Raw genomic sequence first — 25,860 nt, 5'->3', positions numbered from 1 at the left:
AAAAAAAAAAAAAAAAAAAAACCTGAGTCACAATTTTTTTTCCTACTCTTTGTTGGGGACATGAAACAGATGTATTATAATTCATCACACTTTAATGAATGCTGTTTTAGGAGTGAAAAGCAGACTCACCACACTGCGAGTGAACTTCTCCAGGGAGGTGCGTCGGCCCTGCTCTGTTTCAGGCTGGAGAGTCACAGAAAAAGGAAAAAGCAGGGAGGAGTTTGAAACTGACATATTCAAATGCACGCGCACACACACACACAAATCTGCTCACTTTTAAGGGGCAGTTCACAAAAATTACAAAAGATGACAATCTCTTTTCTTCAGATTCACTATGGCTGCTTTGAAAAATACAATATGCAATGCTTAACTTTTCCGGTCTGAAATGGTTGTTAGAATCTGAAAGTCAAAGCAGTTTAACTAATGCAAAAACCATGAATGTCATGCAGCATTAAGTATGACGTTATCACATATAGTGGCAATGCTCCAACTTCAGCTGTCCCTGCTTCATGGCTACAAACCACTATCACCCACAGCCCTTTAAGATAGCTCACTGATGCCTGTTTACAAAGTGACCTTGGCGGGTAACCTTCAGTTCCTGCTCTGCCTCTGCTGCATGCCATCAAGCAGCTAGTTTTATATAAAAAAATCTTCTCAGGGGTTAAGGACAAACAGAAACACAAAGACATACTTTCTTCCTTGCCATCAGCAGGTCCTGGTACACATTGGAGCGCAAGAAGCGTGTATAGCTGTCACTTTTCATCAGTTTGTAGATGTGGTCCTGGATTGAAAGAGTGAGGTGAGAGACATGAAGAGAAAGAGACAGAGCAAAGACACGAGTCAAAATGTTTGCCAGAAGGGAGGGGGAAGGTAATTCTCAAATCTGTATATACAGAATATGGCTCTTCTGTGTTAATGATATGCACAATTTGCAAACTCAGGCAGAGTAAACTAAACGAGAGTGTCACAGAGGGAGAAAGATCATTGTTGCTCGCTGCCAGCAAACTGACAGGCGAAATCTTTATTTAACACTTCCCCCGTTTAAGCGTGTAACAGGAGAGGAAATTTGCTGGCCCCCCACCCCCACTTCTCCATCCCTTCCCCCAACCTTATCTATCACCCAGGGAGGCGTATTCTCCAGAAATCACCACACAACATAAACCCATTAGCTGACATTGGTGAAGTGTGTGAGAAAGACAAATGCGGCAGACAACAGTGTAGCTTAGAGTTTCTGAAGAGGCAGCACTGACACCGATTACCTGAGGAGATAGAGATTTAAAAGGGAAATATAAGCCTTCTCTCACTGGCCTTGCAGCACATTGCACAAGCCAAGACTTGTCATTATATTCTCCCTCATCTTTGACCTCAGCAAGAAAGCTTATTTTCTGTGCAAAGGAAAGTCTAATGCACAAAAAATGGCATGAAGTACTCAGAACACATACAGTAATTCCATAAGGAAAAAAGAAAACCTTTCTATCTCATTAACCAACCAACTTGGAGCACATTCAGTGAAAATCAGAGCACATTTGCTTTATTTTTTTATTTTTTTTATTTTTTAAATGTCTACCTCTGTCTGTGCTTTATACACTGTAGCCTACAGTTACCAACCACAATCTGACTAATAATAAGTGAGAGCTGTCCAGTGTGTAGTCCACCTCTAACCCAATGTGAACTGAGATAACCTCCGCCTGCTGCAGCCCACTGCAGGATGAGTGTGTGGAGATAACAGATGGACAGATGGGTGGATAATAATAGACAGGGACAGTTCAACAGCTGGTACAAATATAACAAATAATGTCAGAATTGTGATGCAAATTATTGACAATAGCCTCCTTTTTATTCTATTCAGCTTGTAGTCCATCTCTCTGTGTGATCAGCTGCCAGTAGATGTGTAGAGGTGGATTCTGTACATTAAAAGGCAGCAAGTGCATTATTTATATGTATTACTGAATTTCAGTTTAGTGAGACAGGTTAACCTTTCAGCTGACAGGTGGGAATAAGGAGGTTTGGCTCTTGCATCGCCATTAGGGATTCTTTATGGCATTTAAGAACATTAATTATTTTCTCGCCGTCTTGTTTGAATGTTACTTAATGCCAGTTGCAGATATTATTCCTGTGAGTGTGGGGGGAGTAAATGAGGTTTTAAAGGGACTTAAGTCACCTTTTCATCAATTTTACTATGAAATGTTTCATTAAAACTGGGAGTGTTAGACCTGGAGTCCCTGTAGGGTTTATGTGGGGTCCACAGCAAAATGAGGAGTACTTTATTGTATATTATTGTTATTGCACTAGTTCAGAAGCCTGTATTTTGACTGATTTCCAAATCTAGTTTCTAGTATTGATAACTTATCAAGTAAGGAGCAGTCAGCCAGTGGGATACATTTATTTTGCTCTTCTCTTTCTTCCTGTGTCTGGTATTCTCCCACCTGTGCATCCTCATAGCTGTATCGCCCGGGGTCTTTCAGGTTCTGGCTGGTGCGTTCATAGCTGTGGGAGTCCAGGTTGATGGAGCTGGGTGCTCCCTCTGCCAGGAACTCTGCCCAGATTTCCTGTGCTCTCTGTGCAACTTCCTGCTGGGGCATCCTCTTCAGGTCCTGCGCCGCCAACCAGAACCTGAAACAGATGCAGTCATGATTTGACTTGCGTCCAAACAATCTGGTCGCAGGCCAGGTTATTAGTCAGTTAGATCTGAGAGAGTGACCACTCTCACTCTGGGCACAGATGTTAATCATCTTTTATTCTAAGATAGTGTTAAAATATGCCAACATGATGATTGATGATTGTGTCTAATGACTAAAACAATTGAAATGTCATCATAACTGTGATTATGTAACTGTCCATTCCTTCTAATGTCACCTATTTAAATAGAATTTTAAGATTTAATATGACAATAAATTAATAATTAATTAAAAATTTTTTTTTTTTTTTTTACATACACAAGAAGTAATAACTAGACTAGACCAGACTAGACTAAGTGAGCAAGACTAAGTGCTCAGTCACCTGAAAATATCCCATTTCACTCTGAAACTGTTAAGGTTCAGTATAAGAAACAGTGACTCAGTGAGGCATGTTCAGACTGTGGTGGAGATCCAGTGTAATGTATGCAGGGAAGCAGGGCTTCAACTGTGTTAAGCACCAGAGGCAGCAGAGAGCCACTGGCTGACTGCCTCCGATATTAGTTTGAATCTATATTGATCTGTGAACTGGTGCAGCAATATAGAGAGAAACACCTCTGGGATCTGCGTCTCTGTCTCTCTCACTCTATCCATTTCACACTCACTGTCTCTCACTCTCTGTAGTGCTATTCCACAAGCTCCCTCATAAAAACAGAAGCAATTAAAGGTCCTGAAAAGGAGAACAGGGGAGAGGAGACTGGTGGAACATACAGCCAAGGGGTGAGGAGTGATAAGAGTCTAGGCTCTCCCTCACATATGTGCATGTATGTGTGTGTGTGTGTGTGTGTGTGTGTGTGTGTGTGTGTGTGTGTGTGTGTTCGTTCATGTTCATCCCCACCCTCTGTGATTGCTAACAGCTCTCTGACCTAGCATGAATCTGAACGTCTAAATGAAGGATGAATTTAATATATTTATACTGTGAATCAATAAACAACAACAACATTAAACTCATTAAATCAAGAAAAATACACACTTGCATGTGCGCACACACACACACACACACACACACACACACACACACACACACACACACACACACACACACACACACACACACACACGTAAAGAGACTGGTCATCTCTAACAGCTGCAAGGTAACTTTCCTCCACTAATGATTTATGGGATACGGGTGATTAGCCATGCTGTTGCTGTTTGCTAGTTGTATGTGTTTTGTTTTTTTTGGATGCTGGGGGCCTGGATGTGTATGGACATGTGTGAGTGTGTATATGTGCTGTTTTAGGGGTGTATCTTATACACTGGAGCAGTGATTGATTTTCCACTGGAAACTGAGGAGGAGGAGGTGAAAGGATGATCGGGTGGATGACTATAGGTCCAAATCTGACACAAAGTCAAGACAAACTAGCAGTTTCTAGTATTGACTGGCTGACAGCTGGTGCAGAGCACAGCCAAGTGGAAATTAGCTAATCACTGCTTTGTGATCTAAAGGAACAGTGTGACATTTTGGGAAATAGACCTATTAGCTTTCTTGCACTGTTACAAGATTGATACTAATGTCATGATTTTATAGCAAATATTAAGCTACAGCCAACAATGCTTACCTTAGCTTAGCTTAAAGACTGAAAATGTAGGCAGCATACATTTCCATGTAGCACAACAATTTAATGTTTTCGCACTTCAGCTTTTGTATGGATGAAAAACAGAGGACATGATGCATTAATTAATGAGATAAAAGTGCAGGTAGGTGAATTTTCTTACATTTTCTTCAGAGCCAGGCTAGCTGTCTTCCTGTTGTCTGTAGCTTCAAATTTATCACAGTGACTAAAAGTTGAACTGTTCCTTTAAGGAATAACCTTAAATGTATTTCATTGTTTTTAATTCAAATTTTTCATTCTTGTATTGTATTACTCTCTACTGCACTTTTCTTAGCCAGTTTTAAGAATCAGTGAAGTTGCATTTTTGTCAATTTTTTATAAACCTTTTTGTTCACATTTTCAGTTGCTGAACCATTTTTTCCAGCTATCACTGTGAAAAATTCACATTTTTTTGGCAATAAACTCCTTCCAAAGAAATCCGATACAGATCCTTCTTGCTTTGCAAAACTCAGGATGTAATTATACTTTCAAGTGAGAAGATAATCTTGGCATCAGTGCAGCTCATCCACATAATTTTTCCTACTCTCATTTTTTTTTGTATGGTCGTTCCTGTCTTTGTGTAGTCAAAGTTTCCATCTCAGGTACCTTCCAAACCAATGGGAACTGGAAAACCTTCATTTGTAATAGTTATTCCTATGTGTATGGTGTGCAAGTGGGTTGAAGTGGTAGGCTGGAATAATAGGCATGCCAAGGAGAAATCTGTGTTTGCTGGCTATTTTCAGAGCAGTGAAAGCTTTTGAGTTGTTAACTGTTATATTCACTTCACAGAACCACAGGTGAAAATGCAGTTCTGTTGTACAGCTTCAAATTTACACAGAATTATATGTCGGCAAACTGGCAAAAAAACACTATAATGTAACTAGAATTACAACTGCATGCCTGCAGCAACCAGCCAAGTTGCAGTTTACATCCATGTCTGTCCAGACTCTTATAATAATATATGTAGTGAAGCCTTTTATGGAGTTAAATAAAAATGTTTTAGGTGTATTTTATCATAATTAGCATATGAATTCTTGATTTATGACCACAAGCTTCTTTTGTGAGGTCACAGTGACCTTGATTTTTAACCTCTGACCACCAAATTCTAATCAGTTCATCCTTGAGTCCAAGTGAACGTTTGTACCAAATTTGAAGAAATTCCCTCCAGGTGTTCCCGAGATATCACGTTCATGAGAATGGGACGGACGGACAGACAGTCTGATAACGTGACGCCTCCACGCTGGCGAGAACTGTGGCCGGAGGCATTTTGTTCTCAGATAACAATGCTGGAGATAATTACTGAAGCATCTTGTGTGCTCACCGCAGGTTTTCTGAGCTGAACTCTGACTCCAGGAACTTGAGGAAGAGCTCCTGTCCTGCGGGGTCTTTCAGAGCCTCCTCCAGAGAGAAACCCCACTTCTTCACCCTCTGCTGACTGGGCTCCTTACTGGGAGAGATGGAGAGAGAGACAGAGAGGGAGGCAGTATAAACATCCAAGACAGAAAAAGAGGAGATTAAATTACAGGAAAAGAATAATACACTGAAACCTAAAATTTGAGTGGTCTAGAGGGGCACATGTTGATGTGATATTGGTGTCTTGAAAGCTGCGCATTATGACAGCATTCATCTAAAATCCAATCTTTTTATTCTCTGTGGGGAATATTTTCTCCTACTATCCTGCCATTAATCAATTCAGCTGAATTATTAAGATACATTAGGCACAATGATTATACGTCTGCTCTAATGAATTCCTGCATAATTCAGACAAGCCAAGAGTTCAGAGCAACTTGTTGAGAGCTGTGACTGTCCTCTCTGAGAAATAATACCTCAGTTCATTACTTTCATATCTCTAGATAACAACTCAATGGACAATCGGTTATTTAACATTTTGTCTGTTACACATAAACTGAGGTGGGTTATTTGATTTGGATTAACTGAGTAAACTGAGTGACCTCTGAATGTCCTCTACCACTTCAGTAAATGATCAATCACTCAAAGTAATTACCTGTAAACATCCAGAGCTTGACTGACTAGTGCTGTTAAATCAGTTTTTATTATTGCAACCATCTGCTTTATTCTGGGTAGGTTCAATGTACAAACACTCATTTCTGTTCTCATTAAGCAAGTTGATTTGTATTAAAAACAGGTCTTGCCACAGTAGTAGATTTCCTCATTAGTTCAGATAATAAGACTTTTCGAATCAATAAAAGTAGCTTTTTTGGAATGAGAGTTTTTTAAAGTGTACTACGGAGGCCCTGAAAGCCCAGTGAAATAATTTTGCCAGGATCAATTTTCTAAGTTTTTGAAGTTTTTTTTTAATCTGTATAAACAACCCCCAAGAAGCAAGTGATTTTTTTTTCAGGGACGAAAGAAAGAAAAAAAAAACTTGATTGCCCAGCTAAATGTTTTTTTTTTTTTTTCATTTTCAGACTTCTTTTTTTCTTTCTTCCCAGGGGAGAAAAAAACACTTGCCTCTCAGGCCTTCCATGGTGTGTGCTGCAAATCTAGAAAAATGGTTGTTTAAATGTTGGAGCAGGTTAAAGGATCCAACGAGAAATGAACGTTATTGCCATGCACCACGTTAGCACCACATTAGCCACTGTAGCCTTCGCATGTCAACAGCTATAAGATTAATGACAAAATGAACTAACCCTACCTGAAACTGTATTTACACACAAAAAACACAACATAGAAACCCTGTATGTGAACTACCTGTTAAATTTTTTACAAAAATGGACTTGAAATGTTCATGGGCCGTGAAAGTGAAACTATTGTGGTTTCTGGTTCTGTACCTGGCCTCCAGATCCCAGAAGGAGGGATCGTCGTTGGTCCAGGGGTTGGACGGTTCTGGTGCAGTCACAAATGGGTCATACTCCATGTACTGCTCAGTGTAGCTTATCAGACTGACACACACACACACACACACACACACACACACACACACACACACACACACACACACACACACACACCACAGGGGAAAGAGGACAGAAGAGGGTGAGGGCATAGCTGGAGTTTAATAGTGACATTTTGAGCATTTGTAGAGCGAGATCAATATTTCCTCTGTTTACTTGTGAACGTGACTTGACAGTTTTCAGAAGTAAATTATGAAACAGTTAAGCAGGAACATCTGTTCTGATCAAAATCACCAAAGCTCAGATGTGAACCTCCTTCCTCTCTTTGATAATCTGAGATAAACAAGAAGTGAGAGATGCAGTGAAGCAGACAGCAACAACAACAGCAGGACTCTGAAAACGCTTTAGTGCTCAGTTTAATACAAAAATCTATTATAACACAATGTGGTTTCTTATCCACACCATGTTAGCCACTGTATGACTCCTCCATAAGTATCTGGACTGCAGTTATGACACATTTGAGCCCCAATGAACACCTTTTATCACAGCAAATGTGCTATAAACTGACCGAGCGTGTCAGTTCATAACATCTTCAAAATTTCAGTCTGCTCAACACTTCCTCTGAGACGGGGCGTAATATGACCAGAGCATCAAAGAAAATCCAGGACCATTTGATTCACATGTTATTGCACTTGGGAATATGAACTTTACATAAAACATAACTGCTGATTGCTTAGTTGGACTATTTTTTAAGGTTTCAGGCACACACATTTAGCAGCATTTAGGATCTACAGCTTTCAGTCCTACAGAGCATTTAATCTAACAAATATGACCCAGCTGTAAATGTTTGCAAGCTAACAGCCATGGAAATTAACTGACCAGTCAACCAAGAAACTAAATTAGACTAATACTCAGTTACATAGAGGATGTCAGATAAACACTAGGGATAAAACATATGAACCAGAGCGTACATTTACTCATTAGACCAGACAGAGACGACAAACCCTGGTGAAGTTCTGTCAGATCAATGTGTGCAACAACTGTGCACAAGGCAAGAAAGCTATCAGTACCACAAACAGCAGCAGCATGAAGAGAATCCATTACAAACTGCACTGAGTTTGTTTGGGTGTTCATGTGCAGCGTTTTCTGAATTATGCATTCATTTAAGAGAAAGAAGAGCACAAAATGAAACTGAGCTTTAATCACTTTTGAGCCAATCCACATTCAATATTAAAGAGCGTCTAGAAAGAGGCGAATATGTCCAAATGAGAACAGACGCATGAGCAAAATAAATACTTCAAGTAATTATGTTACTTGATTTAGACAACAATTAAGACTTCCTCATTATCTTCAAAGCTTTGTACTTTGCTAGTTTGTGTCTTTGGCATGCAGCTCTCAACCCATGGACCAGAATTTAACAGGAGGTGAAACATCCTCCTGTGAGAGCCTTTGACATGTTCAGTAAACATCATCAGGATTCTTCCCTGTGAGCACGTCAGCTCTTTTATTGTCTACAGGAAGTGCCCAGATATACATATAGAGTTTTACGACACATTGTGTTGAGACTGCAGGGACCAGTTCAGGCACTAAAATCAAAGTAACCCAAGCATTAACAAACCTCTGCACAGTGAGTTTCTCTCCATAGTGGTTCAATCATCACATTTATGACATATTTTGTTCACCAGTTGTCTTGTTTCAGCATCAGCTCAGTGCTCCTGGAGAAGCTGATCCACCAGATGTTTTGAATGTTGTGAATCGACCAACATGGCTGATGTTGTTTGTCATGTTGTCTCTTGCAAGGTTTGGGTTAATGCCCCAAACGTTCCGCTCTGTGGAGCACCAATTAAACTGAGCTCCATGCGTGGAGACAGGAGGTTAAAGGGTCGTGGAGGCAGAGCGAGCGAACAGCCAGCAATAATCTCAGTTTTTCTGCTCTGCTGGGAAATTAATGGCTGTCCTGACTGACTGAGCAGAGGATGGGACTGTCAGGGAGGCAAACACCGAAGTGGGTCAGCCACACGGTAAGGACAGGGAATAGGAACTCATAAAGGAAGGGGACAAAATAACCAAAACACCTGTGCAACTTGATGCAATTGAATGCAACAGCCCCGCACAACATGCAACATTTGTTAAATTTAAAGTGTTCCGATCTAATTTCATTTCTACACGAACACCAGCTTTGGCTCTGTTCCTTATCCTACTCTTGAGCACCTTTTGCACTCATCCCCTGAAGCTGTTTGTACCAAAATGCCCACCTCCAACCCACGCTTTCGCTCTGAAAAATATTCTGTTATTTTTTAACTGTAATTGAATGAGTTTTGACTTTTATTACCTTAAAAGAAGTGAAAAAAAAATCTGCTATATCAGTAAAAATATTCCCATTTCTAATGCAAATAAGAGGCATTTTCTAACATCTAATATGGTGCAATAACAACACACTGTACTCTCTCTTGTTTTAAGATACAGCACCTCTTTTCTACAGTATTCCTTGAAACAAGTCACTTTCTATAATTTAACATTCTTACTGCACTGCACAGAGTTTTCTCAATAAAATAAGATTTTCAGTACTCACTGATACATATACTCTAATATAGATATATGCTGTTTAATGAAATATTATGAGAGTTTTTTTTTTTTCAATGTCCCTGGAGCGTAGCTGCATCTTATTGCCTCATTTCAACCAACATATCATGGATGCTTGACTCCACTTGTAGTATTACAAGACTTAGGGCTGTTATTCTCCAGTTTTTTGATGAGAGAAACACACCGGACATGCATGACGTTCCCCAGCCTGTGTCTTTTTCTAACTGAATTTACCCTCGGACAACAACAATACCACTTCTCTTTTTTCATACCTACACTCTGCTTCTAAATGCCAAACTGAAAACACCACAGGCTCAGACAGAGGGGCCAAAACCAAATTACCTCCATCTGCTACTGTTCTACAGCAGAAGGGATGTCAGAGGATGGGAAAGCAGGCAGGCAGCCTCTTTATAAGGAAAGCTGGTGTCCCCTTATCAGCTAATTTAATGTGCAGATTGACAAGATAAAAATTTGACATGCTCTTCAGGATGTGCAGTATTTACAGTGCAGCTGAGAAGTGAGTTTCCTGTACCTTTCAGCCACCTTAGACATCTTCATACAGTGACGGTCGAGCTGGGTGTTCAGGAACAGGATCTGAAACAGGAGACGACAGGAGTCATTGTTTGTTTACCATGTATGAGCTGGTTGGCAGCTTCCATCTCAATCATTGGTAATGTTGCCATCTTCATGTTTTATGGTTTTTGTGCAAGAAAGCAAATACAGTAGATTTCTTGTTAAATTTGACCTGGTGGCACAAAGTGCAGTGTAGAGGCTGCCAATCTTATCTGGCATTAAATCAAATGTTGGTGGTGCACAAAAAAAAAAAAAGTTAGATTTTTAATGCGAGTTCACCATTTTGGCCATTTCAAGTTTGGACAGATTTTTACCTCTTTCTCCACATCCTCCTTGGTGCCTTTTCTGTACTGGTGCGAGGGAGTGTGTATGGGACTTTGAGACTGTGTTCCCTCCTCCGCCACCCCGTACACCGACTGGACCGTTTGAACATGATGAGAGAGGATAGGTGGGAGAAGTAATAGAGAGACAGAATGTGCACTTATTATTTTCTTGCAGTGTAAAAGAGGCTTGAAAAGAACCGCAAAGAAAGCATTGTGTTGTCAAATTAAAGGGATAAATTTAACTAAATCAGAAATAAAATTTAATCTCATTAAGGAAAAATGCTCATCCACTGATTGCAAAAAACTTTCTAAAATTAAAGTGTTAAATATTTTATTGGATTTCTGTTTCAGTATTTGTTGGAAACAGTAAGTGGATGTTTCACAAAGCTACTTAAAAATGTAGCTTCACCTTCACGGAAAATGTCATCGGAGCTCCTACCTTCTTAACTCTGTGAGGGTTCTTCATGCGTCTGCATTTTCTGATGTCCATCTCCGTGGTGTTAACACATCCAGGCTGGAAAAAAACAAAACAAAAACACATTTTTAGGAATGTCTGAAAGATTTTACAGTGAACCCAAACAGAGGTGTGGAAAGATAGAAAAGACAGAATGTGGATGGAAGACAAGGTGGGCGTCTATAATCTCACGTGCACAGACAGAGACTTACCACAGGTCTGTGGACATCCCAGAAGGCTCTCTCCTGACTGTCAAGGATCTTCCTCTCAGTTTTCTCCTTCTTCCTGTCGATCCTGCAGATGAGAGCAGTCAGTGTAAGAAAGCTTATGGCCTTTGTGGCGTCAGCATTAGATGTAGCAGCTGAATCAAGATGGAAGGATAAGAAGGAGAGATGGACTAGAGATGATAAAGTCGAGGACTGTCCATCAGTTGTAACAATATGTGCTCAAGGGGTATGGCACGGTGTCCTTGCGCCTGTCTGTGCATCATCTTCTGAGTGTGTGTGTGTCTGTGTGTGTCTGTGTGTGCACTGTTTGCAAATCTACAGCAAGCTCATCCTCCCATTGTGCAGTGCTGCATGCAATACTTTTTACTCTATTACATTTGTCTGTCAGTGTTAGTTATGTTTCTGATACATACAAACATGAGATCTTGTAAAATATTTGTTATAAAAACCCAACAGCAGTGAAAGTTAGCAGGACATTGACCAGCTGCAACAATGAACATGGCATTTACACATAAAAGCAGCAGTCAATAATAATCCAGTAATATAATGTGTAGTCATCTAAGACACTTTTCTGTATAATGAGTAATTTTAGGTTTGATACATTTTTGACTTGAGCTTGTATTTTTTAAGTGTATTATTGCTATTTTTACTTGGTCAAAGGAATGGTTAGAAACACAACACACAGCAGGACCCAATCATCAAAAAGTATCGTACAATTAGCACAAAAATCATGCAGGGGCCTTAATATTTTGTGTTCTCACTTTGACATGTTGACGTTTTTTGGTTTTTTTTTAATCTGTAATTAATTAAATTTAACAAAAAGACGTTTTTTTGTAAAGACTTTCCTTGTTACAAGAACCCACCATCTATAATTGTTGGATTAAAAAAAAAAAAAAAAAGCTATCATGTAATCTAGCTCAGAAACATAAAGCAGTAAACCTGTGGTGTCCCAATCACACTGGGAGTAATGTTATAAGGAACTCCATTACAGGAGGGTTAATGGAGTTTATCAGAGAAGCACACTTCCCATGATATGGGATGTCACACTGGGATTATACTCTATTGTTTATCTTTTACCTTAGGTGTGAATGACATCACTGGATGCATTGTAGTCTCATGTGTTGCCATAGTAACAGAGCACACTTACTTGACCTGGGCCTCAGCCTGCATGTAGATAAACTCCCACTTCCTGGCAAAGGCTCTCTGCAACCTGGCTAGGTTCTCCTGTTAGAGACCAGATTGAGTCACAGAGACACGTTATGATCCAAACTATCTATGGAAAAAAGTAATAATAAGGCTTAATAAAATTACATTTTCAGACATTCCACAGTTTTAAAGATCAAGTCTTCTGGAGATGCAATTTCGATCGCGTATCATCTGAGACACACACGAGACTGACCTTTAAGAGGTTGTGTTTCTCTGCCCCAAGCTTGACACACGGATCGATACTAAGAAGTAATAGCTTAGAGGAACAGTCAAGCACTCACCGCCTCATAATCTGCCAGCTCCAGCCTGGTCTTATTCTGCATGGTTCGCTTGCACAAGTAGATAGCTGATAGAGAGAGACAGTCAGGGAGGATTTATCAGTACACACATTTCCCTGCCTCCATTCATCCACTCACCCATCCATCTCTCATCCCCCTATGTACCTGCTTCACCCCTCCTCACCTCCCATGGTATGAGAGTACAATAAGTTTCAGAGGCCATGTGTCCTATCTGTTGCTTTAGGATTATGAGGTGGAGTGTGAAGAGGCACTGAGCCCTAAACTCCATCCATGGCTACGTCTGTGACAGGATGAAGGGCAGGAAGTGGAACGGTGATCAACTAATCCTGCAGACTGTTTCTCTCCGCAGTGGAAGTTGTGCTACATCACATAGCTCAGCGGGAGGTTATTTGTATTTATATATCGGGGTACCATCACCATGGTAACTTATGCTGAAGTCATAACTTGCTCTGCTCTGCGAGTTAACTTTAGAGGATCAGATCAAAACATGTCAACAGCCCAACTACCGACCAATCAGATCACCGGAAAAACGTAATTATCATTCCTACACGATGACAAGTGATAATCAATAACGAGCAGCAGATATTTATAAAAATAACTTGAATCATTTTGCTGTTCCAGACCTTCCAGACCTCATCAGACATTAAGTACGTCTCTTCTCTCTGGTTTGCAGCAGCCACAGTCTGACATTACTTTAATCTGTATCAAATATTCCTAATATTTGGTTCCTTATCAAACAAGAGAGTGAAAATACTCACTCAGTAAGAAACTGAATGATAATTCATGCACTTATTTACAGTCCATTCTTGTATAGCACTTTATGATGTTGCTATAATCAAAATTAGCAGCACGTATAAATGTTTCATATTAAGTTCTTTATTCATGGTTCTGACGGTGTCGTTTATAATTAACAACTCTGCCACTTTCACATTAAAGCTGCTTCACGGTACAAGGCTCTGATATGAACTGTGTTTACCCTGCCAGGGCAGCTTTTAATATTATGGGCTTCTGAAAGCCAGTGCATAAATCACCTAAAATCACAGACAGAATAACTACTGCATTAGGCCAATATCGGTCATATCAAGTTGATTATTTCCATGAAAACTTGCATTAAAAGGCTTAACTTTTTTCATGAATCCCCAGTTTCTCCAAATCTGTAATTTTTAAAACATTATCCAATTCATGATAGGATGCTACAACTCTGAACCTGAGAATGGTGGAATTATTCTACTGCGAGCAGCCAGTTCTTTTTAAAATTAACTTTGCCATTTATTCAATTTTTGGATGAGAAGTTGCAAAAATATACTTTCACATTTCAGTATATACATGAAATCTAACTGTGTTTTCCACACAGTGTTTGTGGTTGTGATCAAGTAGAAATGTCCATTCATATCAAATATCCACCACATGACAGGTTCATAAAGCTAAATGTCAGTATAGGTCACATACAAACAAAACTATTGATCTATCCCTGCACTATGAAATATCTATAGTATTACCTGTTTGTCTCTTTAAATCTGTGCACATACTGTACAAACTGAGACAATCGGTATAGTTAAATAGTTATTTCTGTGTAAAAGATGAGCACTGTGGGAACTCTACAGCTGAGCTATAAATATTCACTTACAGCTACACAAGCATACATTTACTTTTTTTATTTAATTTGATGTTGCTTAAATGAAGATGGTGATAAGGGACCTGGAGAATATATTTCTGGGAGCAGATCGGGGCTGGACTGATAGAATCCTTACACAGAGGAGTAAATCCTACAGCTGTTGTTGATGTTTAGTTGTCGTCTGCTGATTATGGAAGTGTACCCTGTGCTCTGTTTAATGCCTTGTAAACACGGATTGTGATTTAAATCTAGAGACTCCCTGCAACAGCACATTTTATAGAAGCTAATGGCCATTGGACGCATTTTAAACTCCAAGAGGGAATTTTTGTTCCAAGATAGGGAGTGTGATTTTGAATGTTAGGAACCTGAGGACCTGTCAAATAATACTATGGAGTCTCTGACATTGATCAATTGTTATGTCAACCCTTCCTTGAATACAGTATAGATATTATAGTCTTTTTGTTCCATGCAGTGGTACAACATTTAGAAAGCGTTTATTCTATTTTATGACCAAGCATCACTAGGAGGACATGTTTTTCAGTGTCAAGCTAAAACACAAATTTAATGTTTCCCACCTAGAGCTTTTTCCAAAATAATTGGTTTAAAACACACACACACACACACACACACACACACAAAATGTCAACGCAGCCCCTTAAGATTCTCACCGTAGTCAGTGTTTTCAGGCTCCCAGCAGTTGGACGGCCAGAAATACGGTGCCTGAGGGGGAACAAAGTGAGAAGGTGAGACTAGAAAGGAATGGATCTACCAATGATTTGTATTCCGTTACACAAACACAGTAGTGAAGATGCGTAACATTGGCAGAATTTCAAAGACTGAAATGAGTAATAAAAAACCCCAGAAAGTCAAAACTGCGCAGAGAAACGTGTCCTTTCCAAACTTTTCCACAACAACTGGAGTGATGGCGATGACCTTTACCAGACAGCTGTTCTGCCTCTGAGACACAGCAGCGCACATGATTGCCTTGCACTGTTATGTGAGCAATCAAAATATTTTTATTATCATGACTGAACGGATTCAGTAGCTGACCCCTAAAACTTTTCCACCAGGAAAGAGGCCTCCTGGGGTGTTGCAGAGGAGTTGGAGTGCTGCAGCGACACAATAAAACGAGAGGTGATGAAAGCTGCAAAAATAAGCAATGGGAAAGCAGAGCAGTAAAGTCAGCAGGAAAAGAACAGATGCTGATTGGACTGTTATTTGACATTCCTCAAATGGTCTTGAATCACAGTTTTAAAACCATCTTTAATTGTTGCAGTGAGGAGAGATATTACATAGCATTTAATTGTTTTGATTTTCCTTCTCTGTGTTTCTCTTTGTCTTGCACTGCTAGAAAAATTAAATGCTAATGAATAGTGATTATCTTTATGAAGATTTTCTGCTATGGCAAACAGCCCTCCTCCTCTTGTCTTCTCTTCCACTTCACTTTGAAGGAGGAGAACGAAGGTCAAAGCACAGCGATGTGCACTGCCGTCTGGTTTAATTAAATTGCTCCTCTAGCTCTGGTGGAGACTCAGCCCCAACAAGTCTGGGTGAATAGGAAGGAAGAGGATGCTACATAGAGATCATTCTAATCTTGTCACATGCCGCCTCTCTGTTTCCCACTGAGGAATTTGAAAACATTGTTTCCTCTTTTTAATTAGGAAAGTCAGGATAAAACAGCCCTGCTTTTATCTATGACCAGTGAAAGAGGAGTAAAATGTCAGCACTCTTTGCTCTCTTTTTTGTCCCTTGACGAGACTTTAATTCTAGTGTACTACTCTACTACACTGTGTCTCTGTCAGGCTTTTGGTTCCCACCTACTCAGCCCGAACCCCTCACTCGCTTGATGAATATTTTAACAGATCACCATTCATTTTTAATAGGGTCCCAGGATCCCATCATAGTATTGAGGAAGCTGTAGACAGTGGACAGGGCCTTTTGTCATCAAGATCAAGATTGGTGTGTAATTCCATAACAGAACAAGTGATCCTCAACAGCTGATTGGGATCTTTATGAAAGCAAGCACTCCCACAGTCAGATTAACCTTGCTTGACTTTTTCAGTATCTCTCACATTGATTGAGATTGAAAAAGGGATTAGTTTGAGTTTAGGTCTGTTACTAAAGGCACACAGCAATTTGCATTTACTCTGGAGAAAAGTCTAATCTGTTTACAATAAAGAGCCATTATTTGAATGAATGATTTTTTTTACAGTATACATGCACACATACACATTTTTGAACTCGTGAATTTTAGTTATTTATTAAGCTCTTTTTCTTGGCTAAAATCTCCTGCTGCAACCCTACAAGGCTCAGACACTTCATACAGCATCAACAGCTGTGCTAGCGGCTCTGAGGCTTTGAGTTAACATTGACAATGCTAACATGCTGATGTTTAGCAAGTAAAATATTTATTATTATTATTTAGTGTGTTAGCATGCTAACATTGGCTACTTAGCACTAAATACAAAGTCCAGGTGAGGCTAATATAAATGTCATTATTTTGTAGGTATTTTGTGATAACCCAAAGTTTTGGATTATTTAAAATTTCACCATGATGCTGGCTCTAAAAGTCAGGGTTCACCAAAGTTCTTACAATTCATCATAACAGAGACATGAATGCTTAGACCAAAATGTTGGACCAATAAACAATGAGCGACACCACTAGCATGATAAAATGTATATATTTTATATTCAGGCCTGTCAGTGTCTCTGGAACTTTGCCACAGTATTTTTTTCCTGTCAGAAAGAGGACATTTTCCCATCTATCTTTCTGCTGTTGCTCAATCTACACATGGAGAATATGGAATGCTTTTATAATACTGTGCCTTCATTGTAAAGTAAATGCTCTCCTCTTTTATGCTATAACCCAGCAGATGTCTCGCGAAATTCAATCTGCTGTCACAAAATGTCGAACTTGATATTTCTCACTTCTCTCAGCAGTGACTTCATACATGGATCTGAGTGATTTAGATGAGGTTGAGAATTAAATGGATTTTATACTCTGCTGGCATCCCAGTCTGCTTGATATCACGGATGAGTGTAGATTACAATACATGTTTACATATAAGACATTTGACAGTTTTTGTCAAATGCCTATCCCTATTATCATGGTATCCTCATAATCATGAGTTGCGCTGTATGTTTAATCTGTTCAGTTTATGTCCAATATAATGTGTTTGAAAAACGTATAAAGCACCATTTGTTAGCTTCATTTCTTTTAGTTTTCTCTTGCCTCTGAAGGTTTTGTAGCGTCTTATGAGCCTGGGCACATTTCATGGCAATTATAACTATGTTTTCAAAATCAGTGTATTGGCAACATTTGATCCTCAACTCAACAAGTGACTTAAGAGAAGTTCAGTCTGTCTCACTTTTATACCAGATCATCCACCTTTAATATTAACCCAAGACATTAACTGCCAATTTTAAATAGACTTGCTTGGGCATGCAGCAAGTATTAGTCTTGAACTACCTAAAATATCGAGCAGATGATATACTGATTCTAAATGCAGCCCCTTTTACCACTTCGGGGTTTCACTTGATGCTCTTGCTCACCTGAAAGCGGTAGAAAGTACTATCATCCTTGAGTGAGAGGACATGGTCTGAGATAGGGAAGAAGTACCCCTGAGCTGCGATGAGACTCCCGATGTGCATGGCCTCAGCTGTGAAAGGAACAGAACAAGGAGTGCAGATTGCAGCAGGTTCCTCAGCGCTCCACATATTGTCTGCAATGCAATATCTATATGGAGGGAATTGACTAAGTGGTCACAGCATCAGGACCATTAAGTCAAACTAGACTTCTATAAAAATCTTAAGAATACAGTATGATTTTCATACACTGAAGTTTTGGATAAAAGCCACAGATCTTTATGTCATTACAAGGTCAAACATTTGCTGCATATAAAGTTATTGATCACCACATATTTAAATAGCCTGTTGTATCACGTACCATGACTCAAGGATTGGCTCACAGTCCATGCTGTGGGCTACTGTTCCAATAATAAACACTGCTCTCCCACCACCATGCCTCAGGTCAGGCCAACTGAACAACAAATCCACGGCAAATGCTAGCCACTATTTTTTTTTTTTTTTTTTTTTTAACTCTCTTTATTTTCTTGCTAAGTCCGTATTGTTGCTACACTGCAACTTTAACTTGTAAAAACTTTATTTTGTTCTATAATATTTTGGTTATGAAAGACTTGCAGCAGCTACAACACACTGTGTCTGACCTTTCATGAACTGGACTCTTGTCAGGTGAGAAACTTGTCATTATCTGCTTTTCATTTCAACTTCTCAATATTATTATAAATGTACTATTGTATTTCATATTGTGAAGTGACAACACATTGAGGACAAGCCATGTTTTGATGTTAATGGTTGTTTGTGCCTGTTACTGCATGTTATACACCGGGGAATGTTGCACCCAGTAATGTCTTTTTGTTAGTCAAGTCCTGTTGTTCTACAGGACTTTTGCTTTCATAAACAAAGTCATTACATTCAGCTCAGCACAGCACAGTCAGGTCAGGCATCATTTTTCAGGACTTACCTGGATCCTCGATGGACAGATTCTTCATCAGCCACTGTACAATATCTGTACCTGAATCAGGTCAGACAGAGAGAGAAATATGAGTGTTGCAGAGAAATACAGGGAGATATGGGCTGTGACTTAAAAAAATAGAGGATGATGGGGGAAAAAAGTAAGAAAAGAAAGTGAAAATTAAGCCACACTTAAGCGCTAAAATTAAATATGTAAACAGCACCGGAAATTTAATGTAATAAAAGATGTTTTCACTTGAATTCACTGGCTGATATGTTTTCAAGAAATTATTTCAAAAAGATCTAATGAAGAAATAATACATTTTTGGACTATTTCATATCAAGCTCTTGTCTTCAAAATGAAACAAAGATGCAAGTAAAGTCTTTAATTCGTGAAATTAAGTCTCATGTCACTGGCACTTAGGAGAGTGATATTTAGAGACTTGGCACTATTTCCTGTAATAGGCATGATAGGTAAACCTCCCTAAAAAGCTTTTTTTGTGGTGGAGACAGAGTATCATCTTATCTGTGCTTCCCCTCTGTTTTCTCTGAGCCCCGAGGGAGGTGGTGTTTAATTCTCCATCATTCATTAGTTTCCTGGCCCCCGGCACTCAGCTGCAAACATTTGAGCTGCTGCTCTGCACATCCATCCGCTGCTGTAGTAATTGTGTTTATTGATACGCTCTGCATATTGGGGTAATGCATTTTCCATAAGCGCATGGACTGAAAAAAAAAAAAAAAAAAGAATGATAATAGCCTTTCTTTGTTTCTATCATTTCTATGGGGCGTGTCAAAGCCTCCCACTGTGGCTCCAGCCTGTTAAAGTGATTTAGGTTATCAAGGGAAGCAGCTACAGCCAGCAGGCGAGGTGGCTAACATCCATCAACAGCTTACCTTCAACTGGCTAATAATATTTTTATTTTTCCGTTTTAAACGTTTATTTACAAACTCTAACGGTGTGTTTTCCCAGTGATACAGTCCCACACATTGACCCCTGCAGCCCAAGCTTTATTGAAGTAGTCAGGCCTTGATTGCCTTGCTTAAGGGCACCTTGACAGTAGGAGAACAGCATTATTCATTCTGTTTCCACACTTACACTTTCTTTTCCACACATTTAATCATATGTTGTCCTCTCACCCTCCCTCCAGCTGTTCAGCTATCCTCCAGTGATCCATTGCAGAGGAAAAACAGAGCAGCAGCCTTGACACAACCACAAGGAGAAGCAGCCACAAAAGACGTTATGTGTTTGGATGTAAGGGTGTGAGTCAGCTGGAGATCTAGCTTGTACTTTGTCCAACACCATTCACCATTGCTATGGGGTTTACCCACAGGATACAGTAAAATGACAAGAGGTGTGTGCTGCTGCTGAATTTCCAAGTTCCAAGATCAAGGAGAAACTGATGACGGAGACTGAAGAGGCCTCTCACAAATAATTTCAAGATTCCACTGAAGGAATAGTTTCACATTTTGGGAAAGAAGTTTATTTGTTTTTATTGCTGAAAAGTTAGGTGAGAAGATTGATATCGCCTCTGTCCAATCTATATAAGGCTACAACCAGCAGCCAGTTAGCTTAGCACAGCATAAAGTCTAGAAACAGGGGGAAACATCTGGCTTATCTTAGCATAGGGGGAAACAGCTATCTTCACATAAAGACTAGAAACAGGGAGAAACAGCTAGCTTATTTGCATGGGGCAAACGGCTCGCTTATCTTAGCATAAAGACTAAAACATGGAGAAATACCTATCTTAGCTTAGCATAAGGACTAGGAACAAGGTGAAACAGATAGCTTAGTTTAGAATTAAGACTAGAAACAGCTAGCTTATCTTAGCTTTAAGACTAGTAATGGGGAAACAGCTATCTTAGGTTAGCATAAAGACTGAAAATAGGAAGAAACGGGGTAACAAAATCTGCTTACCAGCACCTCTAAAACTCACCAATGCACAGGTTACATCTAATTTATTTAATTTGTACAAAAACAGAAGTTTAACTTAAGTGCCGTTCACCAAAAAAGAAAATAAACCTATTACCCAAAGTGTAAAATGACACTTACAGTGTACCCTGTTAAGTGATCAGAATGAGTCATCTCTCCAGAAACATGTGGATCTCGGGATGATGCATCTCAGCATTTTTCTTGGTCTCCCTCTGTCTGTCTCTCATCTCTGTTCACCAAGCGCTCACATCACTGATGCACTTAATGTTTACAGACTGCAGGCTCTGTCACTGTCAGCCACTGACGTCTTTTTCTCTCTCCATTTCTTACCTGTGACAACGCTTGGGATTTTGGTCATGAAGCTTTTGACAGTTCTGATGGGAACCCCCTCTGTCTCATCCTGGATGCGAGTGACAATGTCTTCAATCTGCAGAGGATGATGGGCAAAGAGGACAGAAAGAGGAACAGAGGCAGAAAGGAAAAAGGAGAAACAGTTTCAAAGTTTCATCAAACTGAAAATTCTATTTGAGGCAAGGAATGAATGGGTTATATTTAGCATTTTAATATCAATAAACCATCACCACATTACTTTTAATCTGCGGATTTCTACTCTGTATTTTATAGCTGCAATTTGTCTCAATACAGAGGCTGACTCTTTCATAGTCTGCAGTTATAGAGCCAATCATTTGCTTGTACCACTGCCCCCACATTAATCCAAATGCCGAAGACACTTGTGATGATACTGTGGTGAATCATCTTTTGTCCATCTCATTTAAAGAATAAGATGCAGGTCCAGCTCACTCCCCTTCAGCTTACGGAGACGGCACTTACACAAGCTCCATCCTTTCAGAGAGGCCGTCTGTGAAATTAGACTCAGCTAGTGTGTGTGTGTGTGTGTACTTCAGCATAAAATCTGCTGGATGTTTTACAAAACAGACCAAGGTTGCTATTATTTCAGCACAGACACAGAGCTTTCAGAGTTTCTGATGTACCAAGGCATTTAATTAATTTGACCATGAAATCCTAATATGTATGCATGCTATGAAGTGGGTACTTGAACTTCCTGAAACAGTACTGCTGGAAAACAGTTCATTTTCAGTGACAAGATTATTTTGCACAAGCTGGTGTAACTAAAAATGCAACCAATAAAATCAAATTGAAATCCAGAACTTCCTGTCCGTCCTTTCAAATTAAACTTAATCTTTTTCAACTGTTTATTGCACTTTAGATTAATGCCTCACTCCAATGTCCTGTCCCAACATCTTGTATTCAAAGTAAATACTCAAGGGAGTAATGATAACACGACATGGGACCTTTAAACATGCAAAATAAACTAACTTTACTTTGATCACTACACAATGTTAGTACATGGTCATAAAATCTTAATACTGATTCACATTAAATCATGTGATATAAGCAGGGATTCAACAGGACAGCACATGTCGTTGGCCTATTATCACAGCTGTCCAGATGTTAAACAAAACACGGTGCCCACTTTACACCGAAGTGATCGAATTGGTGTTTGATTTACTTTTGTTTTGATTGCAATGCTAACACCCCCTCTCTGCACAGATGCTTTTTTGTTTGCGTCAGAGAGTGGGAAGTGAGAAGTTGGTCGCTTTGGAGACAGAAACTACCACACAACTCAGAAGCTAAATATAAACCCTGAATCCAATCCAGAACAGAGCGTAAGAAGGAGAGAGAAATGGCTTCATATGTTTCTCTTTCTTTTTTTTACACCTGGACCATAAAAGTGATCACATTAACGAGTGCTAAGAAACACAACATTACAGAGAACATCATGTGCACGCTCACATGCAGAGACCTCTAGCTCTGAGAAAAGCACTTTCAACTTCTGCGCCTCTAGTACCTCCAGTATACTGTACTGCAGATGTGTCCTCATGCTGTGTACATTTCTCTGACCCTTTTAGTTTTATGAGTATATTTATAATGTGTGAGCTCGCTGTCAGTGGAATACAATTCCAGCAGGCTCCCACACTGGGTCAAAGCTTACATGACTACTTCCACAACAGACTCATACAGACTCTAATGTAGAGTGTTTTAAATAGACTGTGCCTGCTATACTGCAAGATCTCTTTAATCAACCTGAAATTATCAAACATTGTTACATGAACATGCTAAACACAGCAATGCACTAATAACTACTGTGTCATCACATGTCCAAGAATACAAAAAAAGGTCCCTTGTTCTACCTACTTCCGCTTTAAAAGCTTGGTTATTTGGCTTAAAACATGTGATTATTTCCAGCAATTGAACCTGAGGGAGTAAGCTCAGAGTGATGGAGGTAAAACTGGCAGCAAATGTGCTACACAGGAGAAATTCAGCTGCTTCATATATGAACAAAAGGAGCAAAAGCATTATACTGGCTCTGGCCTGCAGACTCTGAATGTCTCTGCTGGCCAAATATGTTGTTTTTCCTGCACAGTTGCCCCCATTGTGACCATCAGCAGTTTTATTAAAATATCACATTTGGTTCTTTGGGTTGGTTTATTTGCAACTTTCTGATATTTTCATAAAACACAACAAATTTAATAAAGAAATTATAAATCCTCCATTGTTGTTCCTTTTACAGCCCACCAACCTTTAGGCAGACGGAGACATGGCTTTTTTTTGACTGACTGATTTCAAAGAAAAATTGGAGAATAAGACCCCATCATCTTTCTCCTGATGTTTAACATCTCCCATGACCTCCACATCCACATCCCAGCCAAGTTTTAGCTGTTTTGAGGATTAATTTAAGTTGACTCCTTGGGTAATATGCTTATTTTCTTTTTTGCCAAGAGTTAGAAGAGAGGACTGACGCCATCATTCTCATGACTGTTAGTTATTAGTTTGGCATAGCACGAAGACTGGCAGCATGGAAAAACAGTCTGCCCAACAGCACCTCTAAAATCACACAAATAATTAATATGTACACAAACAGAAATGCATCAATAATACAAACACCAAGTTGTGGTTTGTACAGGAAATTGCACTGTAATATTTGTTGGCCGGACCCGTGACATCCTGTAGTTTCTACAGTGATGACAGGCCTCCGAGAAATCACTGCATCAAGCCAAGAAATTGTCACTGCACACAACTTGCTATAAAACCACAACACATTGTTTTTGCACTTTACTAAGTGTTTATCTTTTGAGTCAGGCTCTCAGTTTCCCTCTGCTTGCAGTTTTTATGCTAAGCTAAACAATCATCTCGTTTCTAGCTGCATACTTAAAGGATAACTCCTAACAATTTTTTTTTAACTCTTCAGTGTAAATGATAGATGGGAACAAAAATCAGTCAACTATTGAACAATGAGCCCCGAACTGCTAATCAGCTGCAATGTAATCAAACTGTGTATTTGTCTCTGTCAAAATGCTTGTTTTTGGCAAAATAACAGCAAATATTAAAGAAAAGAACACAAAGCTTCTCATTCACTTCTCTGCGCAGATGTTCCCAACCAATCTCTAGATTCAAACTGACAAGCCCTCTGCTTTTATGTCTCTGGCCATCAGACTGCTGTCGCCCTTATTCCCCTGTTGTTAAAAGAAACAGATCCTGGCTGTCTGCCATAAGCAAGGGGCAAAGACAGCTTTGGGCTACACATCAGAATCAATATAAAAATACGATTCTAACAAGACCTTGATGGTGTGCGGAGACAGCTCAAATGACTTTAATGACTTCCGCCCTCATGAACCATCTACCCCAGCCCCACCAATCAAAGCAGGTATTCACAACGGGTATTTCATATTTATTTTCAGGTTACACCGGCTGTCGAACGCAGAGTTTTAGTTTTAGCAAAATTTCATCCTATACGTCTGACGACACATTACATAAAATGCTACCATTTTTTAAATCCAGAAAAAAGCAAGATACTTAAAACACATAACTTCCTGTGGATCAGAGGAATTTTTATCTTTGCATGGATACAACAGGCTGAGTCACAGTTGCATTAGATTAGTCACTGTAATAAGTAGTGAACTACTGAGCGTGTAACCATGTGGATTAGTCGTCATGCTAGTGATGGCCGCTGAGGTTGAACAAAATCAAACTCGGAAACCGACAAATCCAAGAAGAAAACTCAACAATGGTTATGTCTCCATGAAGTGGACTGAAAAACCAGCGACAAGTAGCATCACCACTACAGCAACTGCATTTCTCTGATACATGCCGACATACTGTATAGAGTTACACCTTTCATGATAGAGATCACAGTTGTCTGAGAGTTTGTGTGGATTAGAAACAGATACAGTATTGTTGTTACACACAGCACATCCAGATAAACCAAGAAAACACAGCTGAAACCCTCTGCACTCTCTGACCAGATCTAACGAAAATTTGGAGTTTAAAAAAGTCTTGGAGATTCATGAAATGTTGGCTGGTTGTTACTTCAGCAGGTGTTAGTCGGTGTTCAGAAACAGTCCTGCATTAAAACAATGCACATGGTGAGTGCATGTTATTTTAGGTATCAGTGACACATGTAATATGATCCACGAGTCTGGTGGCTTAACAGATGGCTAAACAATTTTTAATACTATGAGATTACGATTTTACTGTTGTGGAGAAATTTCAAAGTGGCAATCTTTTTTTCTTTTGTTGCCACAATAGCAAGTCAAACTGTAGAAATATAATATCATTTTATACTTGTTTTAATGCAAATTTTTACACAGTGCTGCTGCCAGTCTTAACATGGTGTGTGTTTTAGGGTTAATGTTAGAATTAGGTTTGGTTTAAAGTCAGGATGAGGTTTGGGCTTGAGCTGGCAGTTGAGGTTGTGCAGAGGACAAGATATAAGTAACGACAAATTTGGTCCAAACAAAGATACATGTGCTCGTACATTACGTGAACATGCATGTGACAGCTGAGTTCACGTGTTCTGTGTTTTTGGATTGTGTGTATGCTGCATGAGTGTGTTTGTGTTCCTGCCTTGGCTTTGAGTGCAGCCCAGTGGGAGCAGATTTCATCAGACTTATTGCGAGCCGCTCTATTTAACTC

General features: G+C 39.5%; 1 protein-coding gene across 3 annotated transcripts in view; it reads right to left on the bottom strand.

Moving 5' to 3' along the window:
• rgs6 (regulator of G protein signaling 6) overlaps positions 1-25,860 on the bottom strand; it is an 82,923-nt gene that overhangs the window by 2,132 nt on the left and 54,931 nt on the right. For all 3 annotated transcript variants that reach the window (XM_071467463.1, XM_071467461.1, XM_071467462.1), the window contains exons 3-17: positions 21,196-21,292; positions 18,946-18,996; positions 17,955-18,061; positions 15,071-15,122; positions 12,770-12,834; positions 12,430-12,506; positions 11,268-11,349; positions 11,041-11,115; positions 10,593-10,694; positions 10,238-10,299; positions 7,060-7,170; positions 5,589-5,714; positions 2,427-2,613; positions 692-781; positions 130-183 (exon numbers count right to left, since the gene is read on the bottom strand). In XM_071467463.1, coding sequence (XP_071323564.1) covers positions 130-183; positions 692-781; positions 2,427-2,613; positions 5,589-5,714; positions 7,060-7,170; positions 10,238-10,299; positions 10,593-10,694; positions 11,041-11,115; positions 11,268-11,349; positions 12,430-12,506; positions 12,770-12,834; positions 15,071-15,122; positions 17,955-18,061; positions 18,946-18,996; positions 21,196-21,292 — 1,338 coding nt within the window. The remainder of the gene's footprint in view (positions 1-129; positions 184-691; positions 782-2,426; positions 2,614-5,588; positions 5,715-7,059; positions 7,171-10,237; positions 10,300-10,592; positions 10,695-11,040; positions 11,116-11,267; positions 11,350-12,429; positions 12,507-12,769; positions 12,835-15,070; positions 15,123-17,954; positions 18,062-18,945; positions 18,997-21,195; positions 21,293-25,860) is intronic.

This window comes from Trachinotus anak, unplaced genomic scaffold, assembly GCF_046630095.1.
Source record: "Trachinotus anak isolate AG129_WGS33_773 ecotype Australia unplaced genomic scaffold, CSIRO_AGI_Tana_v1 ptg000031l, whole genome shotgun sequence".
Classification (NCBI taxonomy): Eukaryota; Metazoa; Chordata; class Actinopteri; order Carangiformes; family Carangidae; genus Trachinotus; species Trachinotus anak.
This window is presented reverse-complemented; position numbering and strand designations above follow the sequence as displayed.